Source organism: Pagrus pagrus (genome assembly GCF_965226575.1).
Source record: "Pagrus pagrus genome assembly, chromosome: 12".
Taxonomy (NCBI): Eukaryota; Metazoa; Chordata; class Actinopteri; order Spariformes; family Sparidae; genus Pagrus; species Pagrus pagrus.
Window position 1 is genome coordinate 2497603 of NC_140196.1, and position 19049 is coordinate 2516651.

At 45.1% G+C, this 19049-nt stretch overlaps 1 protein-coding gene across 1 annotated transcript in view; it reads right to left on the reverse strand.

The window, feature by feature from the left end:
- The window catches only part of tmeff1a (transmembrane protein with EGF-like and two follistatin-like domains 1a), a 70739-nt gene extending 55879 nt beyond the window's left edge, over positions 1–14860 (reverse strand). Inside the window, exon 1 of the mRNA XM_084368836.1 lies at positions 14105–14860. Within this exon, the coding sequence (XP_084224962.1) occupies positions 14105–14264 (160 nt within the window). The 5' untranslated portion in view covers positions 14265–14860. The remainder of the gene's footprint in view (positions 1–14104) is intronic.
- Positions 14861–19049: the final 4189 nt, after the last annotated feature.

The window sequence follows — 19049 nt, forward strand, 5'->3', positions numbered from 1 at the left end:
ACTGATTTTATTTTGAAGCTGTTAATGTTGACTTGTCTCCTGATCTTCCTGGATGAACCGCAGAGAGCTCGATCGTCTCCACTGACACCAGCTGAACCAACCGGACCTTTAACTACGCTGTAGATTCAACACAGCTCGTCTGGCAGAAATCACCGATCTGCAGAAGCATAAAGCTGGACGAGCTGCTCAGAATAAATATCCATCGGCGATGGCAAACACAGAGAATTCCCACATATGACGACCGCCTGCTGCTCTCGGCAGTAAATACATTCAGAGCCGAACGCTTCCCGAGGGGAGTCTGAGGTCTGAGAGCAAACACATCTCCTGCTTCACATGAGTCCATCTCAACGTTTTCTCATGCATCTCTAAAGGGGACTATTACTGTCATGTGACCTCTGACCCTTCACCACAATGACAAACGTGTGGCTGAGAGTCCTGCACTGATTTATCATCACAACCGGAGAAGCAGCAGAGCCACAGGCGTCGGCTTTGTATTCATTAAAATGCATTCAAGCATCAACTTGTTTTCTCTGGAAGATTTTTACATTTCTGATCAGATCTGAGCAGAAACTCGTCCGTCGTCTTATTTTAATTCATTTAATTGTCACATTTTAGTCACTTGGAGATTCTTCCAGGGCGTCTTTCTGCTAAATGCTAACGTGAGCATGATGATATGCTAACAGTGAAGATGCTAACATGTTGAGCAGATGTCACTGACATTTTCTTTTGCAGTTCTTCTGGAAATTTAGTTCAAATGTTTGCTTGTTTTGTCCCAAACTTGACATTAATTTAATAAGTTTGTCAGCTGATTTTGATTCATTTGACTCTTTTACTGATGGTTCAGTCACATTTAAGTCATTTCACTTTGTCAGGAAAACAGATATTTTGCAGATTTTCTGGAAATCTGGTTCCAACTTCGTCTGAATATGAAGAGAAACTTGTCTGTGGACGACATTTTACGAGTGTTTTTTATTTTTGTCACCAGATTTTGATTCATTTGAAACTTTTACTGTTGATCGTTTCACTTAGTCATGAAAACTTGCTTCTGTCCTTCTCACTGTGCTAACAGCTGCAGTGGAGCTCTGCGCTAAATGCTAACGTGAGCATGATAATATCTCACAATGAAAATGCAGATGTAGCAGGAATTAACTGACATTTTCTTCTGCAGACTTTCTGGAGATTTGCTTCAAACTGCTGAGACATTTTGTCACCTGATTTTGATTAATTTAATAATTTTGCAGATGATTCGGTCACATGTTGGTCATCAGATCGTGTTGTCCTTCCTGTGTTTACTGTGTCAGCCGCTGACTGTTTTGGCGTCTGCCTCGTCGAGACAAACGACTGCGCCGTCGCTGACTCCAGATATAAAGTGATTCTGGCTGCCCAGCTTGGAAACACACGCTGCTGTTCAATCCATCCTCACATGCAAACTGATGCTAAATCACCACCCTTGTATTTAGCATTTTGATGAGCCCTATATCTTTAATCAGGCCTGCATGTCACAGGGAGAAACACTGGCTGAAATAGAGCGGCGGCGGCGGCGGCAGCGCGCAGGCCGAGCCGCTCTAAATCTGACAAATGAGGCGTCTGCAACTTCCCTGCCTCCATAAAGCTGCCATTCACGCCTAATCTACAGAGCCATCGACGCATGCAGCATTACCTCGGATAATTGACAGCCCACACATTACGCCAATGTCACAGAAATCATTTTAATTTTCTCAGCGAGGGGGTGGAGGTTGTCGCCAGATCTTAATTGTTCCTTTGGTCTGACGCCCAAACGTCCAGGAAGATTAAGACGTGTTACCGGGCCGGAGTGTGGACGTGACGGAGAGTCTGCTGCAGAGTGAAGGAGACACGACGCGGAGGCCATGTTGGCGTCACGATCGTTTCAAATGTGAACGATACGAGTACCTGGTATTCGGTATCAGTACACAACGGTATCTTTTCACTCTCTGTACACATCTCCTCGTATGTACGTGAGCGGCGGACTGGACAGACTTCTGCCTCAGAGGGCAAACCTGCCTGAACATTCACTCTTTGTTGGGTCTGATGTCTGCAGAGGCCTTCAGATGATGCAACACACCCTCTGGGAGCCATGTTGGAGGCCTTCATGTCTGGCTTCACTTCATGTTGAAGACACACTGCCAACATCAGCAGAGCTGCAGCTGCTGCAGATGTTTCTGTAATCACGCCAGTGTCGGACGCTTCAGGTTTTTCTTCGAAGTTCTGCTAGAACGTTTATTTTAAACAATATTAGGTTGAACTTAAAGGAGGAACCGATGCTCACAGAGTCGGTGAAGAGACCTGAACAGAAGGTGAGAGGGTTCAGGTTTGTTCTAACCGTCGTCTGCTCCAGCTGGAAATGATTTAAACTTTAGGACTCGTAAGCTGCACCACATCACAACGCAAAGAGATGGGGAGTAAAACACAAGTGAAAACAGCTGGAGCTCCTGTCACACACACACACACACACACACACACGTTTGTTGAAAGCAGAGCAGACGAAAAACAAAGAACAGATGAGATGAAATCTGAAGGAACAGAAACGTCCCTGGAGTTCATCAATACGACAAAATCTATTGACCGTCAGAGACGTCACCACGAGGGAAGATCCTGCACCAACACCAGCGTCGGACACGCCTCCAGTACAGGAGGTGTGGAAACGTACTAGATTATAAGATGCATCGTGATCGAGAGTCTGCAGCTCATGTTGATTGTCCGTCCTCAGCTGGACAATAAAGCTACGTTGCTACGGACATCCGGCTAACGTTACTTATGTAGGAGGGATGTCGACCTGGACGAGACTTCTTCCTCACAACAATCACTAACCACGTTATCACATTTCCACCTGAAGCTAACGTCTGCAGCCGTAAATAACAACTGTGACAGCGAGCCAAGCTAATCAGCCGAGATCTGAGGCGGCGCCGTCAACTCTGCCGTCCACCTCTGAGGGAGGAGTGAGCAGCAGGGTCGACAAACGTCTCATACATGCATGTATGTATGTAGATTAAATAATAATAATAATAAAAAATGATAATCATTCCATATTTGAACACACTGGTGTTGGTGGAAATTCACCAAAGCCATCGACTTCTGAAGTGTCTCTGAGCAGGAAAGCGATGCGGACCCTGACCTTTGACCCCCGACCTCCCGGTGGAGGAGGTGTCAGAGGGGAGAGCAGAGGAAGTGAGGTGTCACGTTCCTCCTGCAGAATCAGCCTGAAAACGATCTGACGTGAGACCAGAGACAGCGAACGTTCACACCTGCGGTCGTGATTTACATTCGGAGGCTGAACTCGATCTGAGGCTCCGGCTGAGTGAGATTAGCTCGTTTGAAGTGCAAACATCAGTGTTTCATGGCGGCGGAGAGCCGGCGCTGCAGGGCGGCGTTGGAGGACGACGGGGGTGTCAGCGGCGGGCGGGTGCACCTGAGGGCCCGCAGGGTCCCACACACCTGTAGAGCCGCGAGATCACCTTACTGTGAGTCATCGTGCACGTGGGCACGCCGACGGATGTCCTGCGTTTCCCCGGACACGGCTGGCCTCAGATATCCAGGAGAGGAGGGTTTGGTATTTTTCAGGTTTCATGTCACCTTTTTCTTTTTTACATGACCGCAGGAGATTTTCCCTCCTCGTCACAGTGGAAGCGCCAAGAAACAAGAGCCGCCCCAACTCCTACACAAGCTGCCAGAATGAGGGATGTTAAAAACTGCTTCTACGGTTGATTGATGAACTCGACTGCCTGAAAAACATCTGTTCTCCAAAAGTTTTGGACTCAATGCTCAATTTATTCAATCTTATTAAAACAGCAAATCGGTAAATGAAATGTGTCCCACTGCCTCAGAGGAGCTCAACCACTGATTTTATTTCCAAATGATCAACGGGGCTGACGATATCGTGACTAAGCGGGGCCGGTCCGACCAAACATCACTGAGACTGCAGTCAAGCCTTTCACTAAAGAAATCAGTGTTTCCAGTGAAACAATCAGTCGCTAACCTCCTCTGTTCTTCATCAGACGTGCGTACATGTAGATACGTTGGGTTTTAGTGTTTTTCTCCATTATCTCCCATAGACTTCAATACAGCTGGAACCACAGTCTGGTCCCACAGCGACATTCAGAAGTATAAAAAAAGATAAAGCCCAGTTCAAACTTCTTGTTTCCTGTGTTGGCATATTAGAGTCAAAGGTTTGTACAGAGGGAACTTTGGATTTCTCTTTTTATCAAAACTCCATAAATCAGAAATGTTTTTAAATCAATTTTCTCGATGTTTTGGTTAAATGTAAAATAAATCAGGCTGTGAATAATATCTGAACTGTAAAAACCTTCAGGATTCAGAGAGGAAGAAAACCGGAAAGTTTGGTGTCTGTCTGACATTTTAACACCGTGAAACTTCCCCAGTTGATTTTCTTACATTGAGACAATTAAGTCATTGTTGTTTTCTGATATGTTATGGTTAATATAAACACGCAGTAATTCGCCTGAATGTCCAGAACACACATAAATGTGAATTTTGGAAGTTTTCCTTCCACTAATCTAACAGACGAGACGTTGTGAAGGCACAATAGCTCCAAATATCAACATTTTCATTGGTATACAGTATTTTGCTGTTTATTTTTTCTTACAGATTTCCCGTTTTTTTAAATAAACAAAAACAGAGTGGAAGTTTAGCTGTCGGACGTAAATTAACGTAAAAAATATGTAACTGTGAATAAAAACACAATTCAATACGTAAGAACTGGCAACCCGTCAAACAAACAGGTGGCAGCATATCACAAGAGTAACTGTAGCTTCTGTTAGCTGGTTAGCTCGGTTAGCCGTGCATCTAGTGGTCCAGACTGGTTTCTGTTTACACCGCTGGGCGCAGGAATGTTGCGATGTTTACTGGGGCTAGCTTGTTAGCACGCTAACTTCAGTATCTCTGCAACATGTCGTAACATCGAAACTGTTATTTCTTCACATGCTGTTAATAATTAGAGATCGTTAGATATTCTCACATATCGCAAAAAGTTTTCTTATTGAAAATGTTTCATTCAATCATGAAGTGACACAGAAGTGTTTGTTAATTGACAGATTTCTTCTATAATTAAGGAAGTTGATCTATGAATGTGTTTTTATTCACTTCACCGTCTTCCCTACTGATTTATAACAGAGTCCGGCTGTATTTAAAGATGTTTAAATATCTTCAGGATCGAATGTGAAATTAAAGCTAAAACCTGAACTTTGATTGCAGAACATTACTGAGGTTTTACGAGATAATTATTCTCTGTGATTTTACAGATTTTCGGTTCCTCTGCTGCCAGAATATTACATCTTTTAAACCTGTGGCTCTTCAATGTGATTTAATATTGGGAACAAATTGAAAAGACCCGTCTGCCTTTTCTGAAATTGCCACATTCTTTAATGTTCACGCTTACAGATTAACTCAAGTGACTGTAATTGCGGCGACTCGACCCGCCGACCTTCAGTTACACAACAACAAACGCCTCCGCAGACGGTTCGGCGTCGACAGACTCGCCGCTGTCAGACTCAGAGAGCACCTTGACTTTACGCCGTGTTTCATCCTCGAGGCTTAATTAAACTCCGAGAAGCGCCGCAGATTTAGAAAGTCCACATCCAGCCAGTTGACAAACACCTTTTATGGCCTCATGAAAGACAATTAAAAGCGCCTGTCACCCCCGTGGCGCTGCAGATAATTGGTTTGCCAAAACTTGATCGGTGGATAATTCCTTCTCAGCTGGAGAGGAGCGGCGGCGGGAGAAACTGAACCGACATCAGTGGAAAAACAGTCGGCGAGTTCATCCGGTCTGGCCTCGAAAATATAATCTGTTACACACACTCCGTCCTGGTATTTCACTTTTCAGATGCTCAGACTGAAAATGAGCGAGCAGGTGGCCGAAGTGTTTTTCATAAAGTGAAAGAGCACCTTGAGTTTCTAATAAACTTCAAGGACCAACGAAGGTTTCTAAACTCATCTGTTTACTCGTCTCACAAACCTTCACATCTCGTTAAGACGGAAGATCGTTAGCTCAGACACATAAACATTTCCAATCAGTTTTTGGATCTCGGGGCTTCCGGGGGACTTGGATTACACCGGACGAGCTGCATGGAGCCATTTTAGGTTTGTTTGGTTGTTTTTCATGTTTTAAACAAGTTGTGGCAACACAGCTGACTTCAGAAAAACCTGATGAGTCACAATAATCCTAAAAAAATCCCTGGGAGGCAACAGAAGTTGACAACATGGCAGCTTTTCAACTGTTGCTGTCATGTAAATCCAAGAAAATCGGACTGTGAAACACCGGAAACGATTGAAATAACATATCAAGACAAAATCAAGATACAATCAAGATAAAAACATTCATAATAAGGAAATATTTTGGGGGAAAATCACTTTCGTTAAAATACGTTTTTTGTAAAAAATGTCTCAATATTCAAAACTAGAGAGTAAAAATCTACTTCAGACACAAACTTTAGCTACAGTATCAGGAGTGCTGTGATTGTTCGGGGAGGATCTGACATGAATAAACGAGTGAAAACAACCTCTGCTCCTCAATCTGACGTTCAAACACATAAATAAAAAACAAATCCTGTTTCTAATAATCCGAGAAACGCCCACCGCAGCACGTCCTCGTGTTTCTTAAAGGAAGAAGTGTCATCAATCAGCAGCATCTGCATGGAAAATACTTTAAAGTAGCTGATATGTAGAAACCCGGGGGTGGCATCACGTCTGAGCCAAAAACATGATTAATGTTGTCTCCGCTTCGTGTCTGCTGCGCTGTGAATAAATTGATATTTTGGTTGCAGGAAGCAGAGAGAACATTGTGTCGTTTATCATCTGTTTGTTTCTGCTTCATTACGACGTATAAGACGCTTGTTAAACAGCGTCGAACACACACGGCTTCACACCACAATCCAAACAGCCTCGTCCCGGCACCACGCTGAAACTGTGCTAATTAGAAATACAACACGAGAAAATAAAACTTCAGTCCCGTGTTTCTGACACACGTTGCTTTAAAGTTTGATAACTCTCCACTGGTGAACCGCAGGGTTCAGGGTTCAGGGTTCAGGGTTTTGGACACACACGGTTCAAACTTTTACTTTACAGTGTTCAAAAATACGAAAATCAAAGCTCGAGGTCCCTTCTGGCTGTTTCTGCAGCTGAGGCGTGAGTGGAGCTACATCTACATCTGAGTCTTCCAAATAATTATTACAGTAAATACTTGAAGTAAGTGAATAACCCTGAATGACGACTCATTTTTACAGACGAACTCTTTTACTGAGTAAAAGTTGTAATGCGACAAAGTAAATACTTCTTTTTCCTGCATTCAAAAATGTACAGTACTTAAACTGGCAAATCAACCAGGCGGACCAATCACAGTTGTTGTGGATCTGCGTCGCTGCAACGTGTCGTCACAACTCTGACTGTCAATATATTTGTACTGGGGATGCAGAGAGGTGATACATTATCAGGAATTTATTGGGAAATGTATATTATTACAGTGAATGCTTTCTTTGACTTTACAAGAGCATCAACACACTCCAATACAGCAGGTGGCGATATGCACCTTTAACGAAGAAGAAGACCAAGAAGAAGATGAAGAAGCACGAAACTGAATGACTCAGGTTCAGTACAAGTCCCTCGAGCCCATACTTGAGTAAACGTAGACTACTTAGTTACTTTCCATCAGTAATAATTTGTGAGGCCGGCGATCACATCTGTCAATCACAGACAAGAACTTTACATCCTGCAGTGACGCCTGAACGCAACACACTTTTCTTCTTCACGTGTTGTCGTGAACGCTCTCCAGCTGCTTCGCCAGCGCTCCGTGTTTCTGATGCTGTTCTCACCGTCAGCTGCTCTGGATGAGAGCCTCGGCCTCGCAGAGTGTAAACTGTAAACAGTGTCGACACCACATCAATATTCATCTGCTGCTCTGTTAATGTCGCCGCCTGCTGAAGTCTTAATCACGCCTGTTACTGAATATTTGTCGTGCGGGTGAGTTTCCTTCCACAAGACGTCACGACGACGGGCTGACGAACACGTGAGCGAACAGAAACAGCTGAGAGGATCTCCCAGGACGAGAGGGTTCAAAGTCTCACAGAGCATCACTTCATTTATCTTCGTCCTGACTGAATATAACCCGACTGCTGATGAGGAACAGACGTGTTCATCAGAAACCATCTCGCTGTTTCCCACATGAACGTGTTTCCACTCACACTGCAGACGAGTCTTCAGGCGACGATACCACAGAAACAACACTTAAGTTGGAGACTCGCTTCACTTCATAACCGACTGTACCTGCCGGGGCTCATCCGGGCTCTCTGCCAACTTCTGCCATTTTATTACTGAAAGTGAAGCAGTGGAGCCGAGACAATCTACTGAAGGAAAACATCGACGTTAGAGGAGCCTGAGTTTGTTTTTAAGTGTCATCGGGTTTGTTCTTTCTCTTACGTTCAATAAACGAGCTCCTTGTGGGAGTCGAGAACGCCTAAACTGAGACCGGGTCAAGACCAGGACCAAGACCAGTCTGAGTACCGCACTGCAAACTCCTAAAACTGATCTGAAACATGAGGACAAACACAAATTCATCCTCATTCACCTCTTTTATTGTCATATATTAGAGCCCGGCTGGTATATTGGTCACAGATATATCGTATCTTTATCTGATATCAGCCGTTAAGAAACTCTTTGGTTTTTATTGGACATGATGCAGAAAAAGATGCTCGGGGTGATTTATGATTCGTACATTTCCAGTGACGTTTACTGCTTCAGCGCTCTGATGTCATTTTACTCCACAGTGTTTATTGTTAACCTGTTATAACATCCGGCCCGTCAGCTACACAACAACAGGAGCCAGGTGATGCAGACAAAACCAGTCCAATGATCCAAATCCAAACTGAGATAAACAAAAAGCCAAACTTAACTGTAAAAAAAGACAGAGACTAAAGCATAAATCCACAGGAGCACAGGACGAAGGCACGATGACAAACAGGAGTCACGTCAGTCGTGGTTAGTTTTGCCTTGTGCAGCCTGAGAGCCATCAACTGGTGAATAACCGGTTAATTATTGAGAAAGAAAACAAAAAGAGCAGCTCTGCGTTCAGTCCGCTGCTCCGCTGAACGCTTCATCTGAGCCGAACAGCAGATCCAGAGACGACACGTGTGCCTCCACAGGCCTCAGTATTAAAAAGCTGGTGCAGAACATGTGGAGGACGCAGCAGAAGCAGCCGACGGGCGAACACCATCACTTTAATGTCACAGATTCAAACTCATTGATCTCATTTGCTCTCGCCGTGTTTCCGCTGAGAGCCGGACAGGTCGTCGATAACCCACCAAACATGACGTCTGTCTCCAGACGGGGACAGTTCACTAATGATTGTTTGTCCTCTCTGTGCCGCTGGTGTGTCCGTGAAGCAGCCGTCACCGTGTCGATGATTTAAACTCTGACAGAGGAGACCCGCTCCGAGGACGCCTCGGGGGGAGGTTTGATCCGGCTCGTTCTGTTTCAAGCTGACACAGTTTATGTTGAACAGGACGTCACATCAAGAGCAAGAAAAACTCCTCTGTGATTCTACTTTGGTGAAACTAATTCAAACATCTCTCTGAGGACACAAACAAAACGTTGACTTTGAGCTCTGACGGTAGAGTTGCAGTTCCCTCAGTCGCCACTAGAGCTCCACTGTCGTCCAGAAGCTGGAGACTCGTCAACGAGCCGCTCGTTAGGACGCAGCAGCACATAATGTAGGTCCATAATAACATTATTAATGCACGTTCAGCAACTTCAGTGTTTTTATATTGTGATTTTATGTGAATTGCTGCTGCGACAGTAAAGTTTCCCTGGTGGATTAATAAAGTAATCTATCTACTTAGTAATTTTTAATTATACACATTAAACTCAGGGTTCCTAAATATTTTCAGAAGCACTTTTCCAGCACTGTCCACCTGTCGTAAAGTCCATAGTACACACAGATAAAATGGTGGCGTCCAGGTGCTGTCTCACTCCCTCCTCCTCTCCTCTCTGTGGCCAGACATTACCAGGTTAACAGAGGGGTCACCTCCCCCGATGATGTCGGGTCTGGGCTGAACCTTTCAGGCCCGAGGACACGTGGGACGGAGCATTTTCCAGTAAAAATCCAGAACAACCACTGATTCTGTTCTTAGATACAATTTTGAGATACTTTACTCGAGTATTTCCATTTTCTGCTACTTTTTACTTCCATCCACAACATTGACTTGATCAATTTAGTTACTAGTTACTTTGCAGATTCATATTTTATAAGCTATTACTTGTGACACGTTACCGATCAGATGCTCCATCAGAGGCACATTTGTAAATGAGCTTATTTCCTCGGCAGCCTGAAAATCGCTCCCTCCGTCATGTTTACAGGATAATATTTGCTCCGACGCAGCTGTCATCTCATCTTTTATTAATCAGACCAATGAAAAAATGTTTAGTCTCAATTAAAATTTCTGGGTGCACGTGCGACCAAAACAGTTACCCTGACAACAAACACTTCAGTTTATTAATTCAATCTGCTGCTAAAAATAATCTAATAATAACAAATGAACCGCTTCCTCCTGTTTGGCTGGTGTAAACTACAGCTGCTGTTTTGAGGAAATTACTGAAACTATTTTAACATCAAACTAAATATTTCCACCCATTAACCTCAGACAGGAAATGAGACAGTAGAGTCGACAGGAACCAAACTACAGAATAAAACGCGCCTCTCTCTTTACGTTAGCTGTGAGGCAGCAAGTGGTGAGAACAAACTTTATCGCCCTTTCAGGAATTCACAGCCGACGTCAGAAACGCTCTGCTTGACCTCTCCACACGCTACATTTTACAGCGCCGTCATAATAGCAGAGAATAATGGCGTGCTTTGAATGCTTGATGCTTCTCCGGGGCTCTATTTTCCCGTCAGACCCTGAACACAGCAGCCCGCTGCTCCCTGCAAAGTGCCACATGCCATTTTGTTCTGTTTACTCCGGCGACTCTAAAAGCTTTTTCCTTTCTTCTGTTTTCTGAGCAACAACCAGCTCTGAGAGCAGCGCAGTCAATTATCTGCTATCGAGTGCAACGCGGTGATTGCCGAGCACGGACTGTGTGAATTAAACTCTCTGTGCTGAAAATCGAGGTGTTGGGTTTGGTTAGTGACTCGGAACATTTCATTTTTTTTTGCCTCTGCAGAATATTTGCACTGTGCTCCGGCGTGTCGGGGAGCACAGATCAGCATCGCGGCGCTCGTCTGCCAGGAACAACGCTCCGTTTCTCAATGCAAACAAATGAGCGCGGCACCGGAGGAGGCGACTCAGTGCTTCATGAATAAAACATGACGGAGGCGGGTTCATCCAGACGCTCCGGAGTGACAGCTAATGCACATTTACATGACTGCTGTTTTTATCCTCTACATATTTAATAAAAGCTGAAGAGGAGGAACTCTATAATGAATTTATGAATCGTTGATATGCAGGATGCAAATCGATCGACTGTATTTCTCCGACCGGCCTCTGAACTCACATATTATTACTCATCGGGGTCGTGGGGATTATTTGGGAATATGAAGACTTAAAGTTGCTCCTGGTGATGAAATCCTGAGAAAACTCTCAGTTATTTTGCAAAAAACAAACATCTTGCAGCCTCTCGTTTTTCTTTTTTTTTTAAAAAATAACCTTCTGATGTGCATTTTTAAAAGACTGTGTGACGACTGTGACTGTGACAGTGACGTGACACCTCAGTGTCCATCCACACAACTGAAGCAGCTTTCTCTTTTGGTTTTTCCATTTGTTTTAAACACACGGGGGGAAAATATCTGGATTCGTTTGGACGAGGCCGAAGATTTTTCCCTTTAAGTTACGACTTCATCCTGGTGAAGATAAACGTTCGTCTGCTCGGCTTCACCTCAGCCGAGTCCAGTCGCTGATCTTCACCGCTGCCGTGTTCGTGCTGCTGCTGGAAACACACACACACACACACACACACACACACACACACACACACACACACACACACACACAGACACTGATAGCCTGGTAGCATCCAGCTAGGTGGGCTTGTTTAGCTAACTAGGCGGCTCGCTTCAGCTCCACCTCTTTGCCTGCTGGGAGTTAGGCGGAGTCAGGTACCGCAAAGATGGCTTCCACCGGCTTCCACCTGCTTTAAGCTTCATCCTGGGTCTTCAGAAACCTCGGGGTGACGTCACGGTCGACAAACGTACTGACTATCGATATTTTCAAGGTTGTACTGAAGTTGGAAATTCCCACATTGAGGCAACACCAACAAACAGACAGCCTGAATATCACAAAATACACATTAAAGGTTTTTTTTTTTCTTATTTAAGGAAGCTGGAAACTTCTCCAGTCCTTAAAAACCTCCATCAGCAGGCCTCAACTCAGTGATAATAATATGCAATAAATAAACACTCAAGCACAGCTGCAATATCACAATAACTCCCACTATAGGAGATGAAATGCCTCCTATAAGTCAGACTTCTCATGTCATCAATATAATATTGATTTTCCGCCAACACGCAGGAATATTAATGTGATTTCTGTCATTTTTCAGTCGGCAGGAAACTAACGATGGAGCACAAACAGTCCAGTGAGGACGGCAGACGACAACATCAGTCAGTCCTGGTCCAAAGAAATCAGCAAACACAAGCGAGACGTGGAAACTTGAAGCCTCCAGCGCACAAACACCGAGGATGGACTTCGAGGAGACATCTTGTGTCCACGAGTTCAAGTTGTGAAATAAGAAATTGGAAACTTTTAATAAGGGAGAAGGAAAATGAGGTGATTATATATTTAATTGGCCTAAAACAGAGACTTTGTTGATGCCTTAGCTCACGTGTGGAGGGGAATGTCCACAATAATATCACGTTAGACTGGAAACCTTCAGGGGACATTTTAGCTGGATTATAGTTTATAGAAGATTAAAGTTTGTGTTTCATCAGGAGTTCAGCTGCAGTTAGAGATGCAGCCGATACGATAACCGATGATCACCTGACTCTCGTGGCCGATACCGATAAAATAACCGATAATAGAAACAAACGTTTTTATGCTTTTTCCAGCACGCAGAGGACGCAGTTGTGTTCGTCCACACCAGTGACGACATGTGCGGCTCTACACAGCTGCAGCAGTTTGATATCATGAGCCGCGACATCAGCATGTTTGTTGTTCTTCTTCTCTGTTCTTATTGGCTGCTCACAAAAAGGTGCATACCACCACCTTCTAGGGCTGAACGCAATGTGAAACAACGCGATTAGCAAGAGCAAGAGGCGCGTCTGTCCCACGTTTAAACACGAGTGTCAACGGTTTTACAAATTCATGCCGTGCTCCTAGTGTGGCAGACTTGCTCGCTAATCAGACGTGGCCCAAGGCGACTGTGGATACGCCCACCACCAAATACAACATGTGAAACCCAAGAAAAACATTAGATTTTGTCTTCGAACAGACAGACGAGCAACAAAGAATAAAAAGGTACGATGGGAAACCTGTCGAGGAACATGAGGCAGCAGCACAAACTTGTACCAGCACTTAAAAACACACCACAGGCAGCTACATACGGCAAAACAGTCAGCCGAAACATGTGATGCACAGTGAACACTGAGCTGAAGCTTGAAAAATCGTAAATCAAATCGCAATATCGGTCAGAAAAATCACAATTGCTGCAACTAAAGCGATCTGACTTTGTGTTATCGGCTATAATTGAATCATCTGAAGATAACCGACGATGTTAATGTTCCGTTATCGGGCCGATAATTCAGATATCGAGCATCCCTCCCTGCAACATCACAATAAACTCCCACTGTAGCAGATGAAATGCCTCGGTCAGGACTATTCAGGGACATTAATGTGACTTCTGTCATCGTTCAGTCAGCTGGAAACTAATGATGGAGCACAAACAGTCCAGTGAGGACAGCAGACATCTGAGAGCTTAATTAGCCCAGTCTGAGAGAAAAGGTCAGTAAACTCTGAGCAGCAGAGCGGCTGAGAGGTGACAGAGACACAACAGGAGCTGCATGATGGTTTGTTAACATTATGTGGAGGCTGTGATGTGGATGTGGAGGTGATGCAGGGTGCAGCAGCAGCAGCAGCAGCAGCTCTCCTACCTGTGCAGTCCTTCCCTTTGCCTTTGCACTCTCCGCTCTGTGGGTAATAAGACGCCCGAGCCTCCGGCAGGTAGAGCAGCGCGGACAGCAGGCAGGCGGACACCAGGCACGGGACGACCCCGCCGGGACACCTCCCTCCGCCCCTGGGGCCTGACACCATGATGAAGATGATGATGATGATGATGCTGACAAAATCACTCAAAATCTCGATTCAGCTGCAGAAAAAAAAAAAAAAAGGCGTGCAAACAATTTGGCGTAATCCGACAGAGAGCAGCCCGGCTGCCGCACGCTGGAGAGACACGAGCAGTGTGCGGGGAAGGTGGAGGAATGTGCGGGGAGCTGCTTCAGGAAGCCTCGGAGGCGGTCCGGTGTGTCCAGAGAGGCAGCAGAGGAGGCAGCGGCTGCATTCTCCCCGTCCCGTCCCGTCCTGTCCGCCCTCCGCACCGAAGCTCCGCGGCTTTTCTTTTTTTTTTTTTTTTGTAGCTCGACTGAAGCCACGCAGCGAGTCTGTGGCGGGTGTCGCGCCACGCAGCTATCCGCCTCGTCCTCACTGCCGGTCGGGCTGATTCTGGCGGAGCTCCGGCGGTGCGGTGCGGTGCGGTGCGGTGATGAGGCGCGTCAGGGAGCTGCGGTGCGTAAAGAAGAGCAGCAGCAGCTGCAACCACAACAAAGAGATCCGGACCGAGGAGAGGACAGACAGGCTGGTCACGTGAGGGGATGCAACACTCCCCTCCACCTCCACGCCCCCGCCGCACACGCACGCACGCACACGCTCATGCACGCACACTTTAAAAAAAAAAATGCAATATGGCAATAAAATGGCAGAGAGGAGAGTTTTAATGCAAACATCACATTCATTAATTCCATCTTCACTTGATTTGATGTTCTCCTTAAAGAGCCGGAGGTGAAGTTCACGGGCAGCACCAGCAGAATATTAAAGGGGTTCTGTGGAACTTCTTGTGGTGGAAGCTGGTCCTTAGTTTCTGTTAGTGGACTCTGTTTCTGCTCTCTGGACTCTGACCCGAGTCCTTCAGAGAGAAACCAACAGTCCAGCAGCTGTTTCCCTTCAATCGGCTCCACTTGGGCGGCTGAGACCTGCCCAGAAGAACAGAACCTGAACTCCATCAGGCAGCGTGAATCAGCTGTGACATCAGTAGTTTACTTTTACTCATTTATTTATCAACAATATCAACATTAGCCGCCACATATTGAGTTTCTATTTTTGGAGCTGTGCCTCCCGTCAGTGAATAACATGATCTTATATACTCTGATACAGTGGATGGATAAAACCAACAAAGAAGAGGAGGAGGAGGAGTACGCCATCGTTGAGATCAACCCCCAGGAAGAGCTCCAGGCCTCGAAGACAGTTTTCATAGTGGTCAAACTGTGTAACTACATCGTCACGTGATGCACTGCGGCCCAAAAAGACTTTTTGTGATTTTTCCCACGGGTTGACCGATTTGCCTGGTGTGGAGACGATAGATATCACAACTTACCTAGTCCTCCAGACCTCCTACTGCAAGGCAAGCTGCAGAACAAACTCTACTGATTGATATCGTATGTGTCCAGGCTAGGGGAGCTGTTAGCCACGGGCTAGGGGAGCTGTCGGCCCCGGGCTAGGGGAGCTGTTAGCCACGGGCTAGGGGAGCTGTTGGCCCCGGGCTAGGGGAGCTGTCGGCCCCGGGCTAGGGGAGCTGTTAGCCACGGGCTAGGGGAGCTGTTGGCCCCGGGCTAGGGGAGCTGTCGGCCCCAGGCTAGGGGAGCTGTCGGCCCCGGGCTAGGGGAGCTGTTGGCCCCGGGCTAGGGGAGCTGTTGGCCCCGGGCTAGGGGAGCTGTTGGCCCCGGGCTAGGGGAGCTGTTAGCTCTGGATTACCCCCAGAAAATCAACTAAGCCCGGGTCTAAGAGGTGCCAGTGTGAAACGGGGCTAAAGATAAAAGGAGTAATACGAGTTCTTGTGTCCAGAGGTTAAAGTTGTGAAATGAAACATACTTCCCTGCTCTGGAGTCGAGGCAGGAGGCAGAGGAGCCATTTAAAGACTTTAAAACGGTGATTATTTTATATTGCTTGTGCCTTAATGCACGTGTGGAGGGGAATGTTTCCAATATGATCAATAAACCCTCGTTGGACTGGGAACCTCTCAGGAACGTTCTCATTGGTTGACGGTTTACAGAAAGATGAAAGTCTTCATGTATTAAATCCTCTAAAACTCTGTTCTTTACATAAAACCTGTGACTGTTTCAGAGTTTGTGTTTGGTCCCGGACCTCAAACAGAGGATTTCATCACCACTGTACCATCGTGTGGAGCGATTCATGAGCTGGTTGTTCAAACAAGACCCAACACGACTCATTAAACTCTCCACGTCGACTGGATTAATATTTACACAGCTCAGATTGGCTCACAGCTCCATTTTGGACGCCGTTGGCGCTCCACCAAGACGGACTAGTGGACTAATTTGGCACGCCACCGCTTCGTCCAGCTGCTGTGAGTGTCGTGTCTCCGTCCGGCTCAGTCTTTTCCTCTCACAGCAGCAGCAGCAGCAGCAGCGGCAGCAGCAGCGGCAGTAGATGTGGGCCCTCTGCGGTGCTGTTGGACATGGTTGGTTCCACGCCGGCGGCTCTAACAGCTCTCCCGGGCGCTATCACCGGCTGCCAGACGGCAGAGCGGAGCGGGCCTGTTCTAAATCACTCACAACGCTGCTGATTAGCTTCCTGGACGAGGTTAAAGACCTTCCAGGAGGTGTGGACGGAGAGACCGCAGCACAAATGAAGAAGTTCTCCATGATTTATTTCACTTCAGACCGACACCGAGCCGGAGATCAGAGAGGCAGACGGAGCCGCACGGACCCAAGGTCAATGACAGACCCTCATATTAATGAGCACGGTACCCTTGAGCAAGGCAGTGTGGTGCAGTGGTTTATTCGCTGGGTGGATCTCAGAACAACAGGATGAACCGTGGCAGCGTCCAGAAGAGAAACTAACTCTTTTCTTAAATAATGATTTTTTTTAATGGATTTGAATGTTTTTATTACATTATTGTCTATTGATTGATTTGTTTTTCTGTTTATTGTGTGTTGTTTGTTGTTATTTGGTGTTTTTTAATTATGTTATATTCATTTTTATTGTTCTGGTCCTGAAACATCTCTTATATATGAATCATATGATTTTATCTAATTTTATGTGTGTACAAATAAAATAAACAAAAATAAAAGTCTGGCATATATAACACGATTACAACAGGATATATAAATATATTATGAAAGTGTAATGTAATGTTATATATGTACGTATATTGTATAAGTCTGTATATAATAATAATAATAAGTAATAAACATAATGTTATATGTAACATAAATATGTATAATGTGTATAAATATGAGTAAATAGGATACAAACATTATGTACGATATATAATATTGTGTGTAATGTGTATATATACACATTCAGTATATATGCTGTATATGTTTATACATATATAATATAGTATAGAACTGTGTGGTATGTGTAAGACATAAAATATGTATACATATGAATAATTATGATATTTACCAAATATAATATATTGTATAATTTATATACGTATATATGTACAATTGTGTGTTGATATAAATCTGTATTTTTCTGATTATCAGGAACTTTTTTTATCTGATGAAAATAAATGTATTTAACTGAATTAAAAGGCTCTGATGCAGCTTGTAATCTGTTATATGCAGTTAGTTACTACGAGCTACAGTCATCAGACGAATGCAGGCGAGTAAAAAGTATAAATATGAAGAAACAGAAAAGTGAAATACTGAAGTCCAGTACAAGTACCTCAGAATCTAACAGGAGTTGAACTAGTAAAATCCTCGTTCCTCGATATTTAAGACTAAAAACTACTGAAGAAGCGTTTTGTTGTGCTGAGGACGGTTTGGTCTTAGTTTCTCACTAAGCTTCATCCACTTTGTTCGCAGTGTTTCGGGGATTTTAACTGAAGCCTGACGGTCGTCCGGCCGTCGCTGTCAGATTATTCCTGCCACCATATGTCTCAGCTTACTGTGGCACCGAGCGGGCCTGGTACATATATAACGGTTTATTAACGGGGCTGTCGGGTCTCAACCATTTCTAGGAAGTGTCCAGGAAAGACTTAGGACAGGAAATTAAATATCAATATGAAACAGCGAAGGTCCACGTAACGCTTCACATGACTGCAACAGACTTCACCTCTGGAAACCACGCAGACTCTCTCCTGTTGCACCTCGCTGGACGCTGCTGTGTGGAAACTATCTTATACTTTAAAAACAGCTCAGTTTTTCAGTTTGCACATGCTCCACCTCGTCGTCCATCCACACACCTGAATCCGCCTTTTGCTTCCGGTTTCTCCAGAACATCTCAGGTGGTGTGCAAGAAGGTGTTGAATCGACATGTGTCAAAAGACTATGCGTTATAATGTGGACGAGGCCTTGGTCACACATGGGACTTGAATCTCAGTCCTGAAGTGTGTAGCTGCCGGCCAGGCTGCTGTATTTGGTGCGTTGGGAGTGAGAACGAGCTGATGATGGAGGACAAACCGGTCTGAACGGACGCGTCTGTCCACACGTGATGCTGATGCTTGAATTATTCTTAAATTCACTGATGACCGATGATTTATTTCCTCCTGGAGATGTTTGAGAGGAAGGACGGTCATCACTGTTTTCATGTCTTTGTGATTCTGGTCTCTCAGCTCTGTCACCTCCTCCTGAATACTACAGACAGGTTTTTATATTAAGACACAAAGCCTTTGTTGGTGGGCTGCCTGCCTGCCTGCTGTAATGAAGGGTATATGGGAGGATGGAGGGGAGGATGGAGGGGATGTTGTGGGGATTGCAGGGCCTTAATGGAAAAGAGAGGAGATGGCAAATCAGCGATACTAATTTGATTAAGTTCCATGATAGTTATCTCTAATTGGCTTACTGCGTTCGCTGTGGA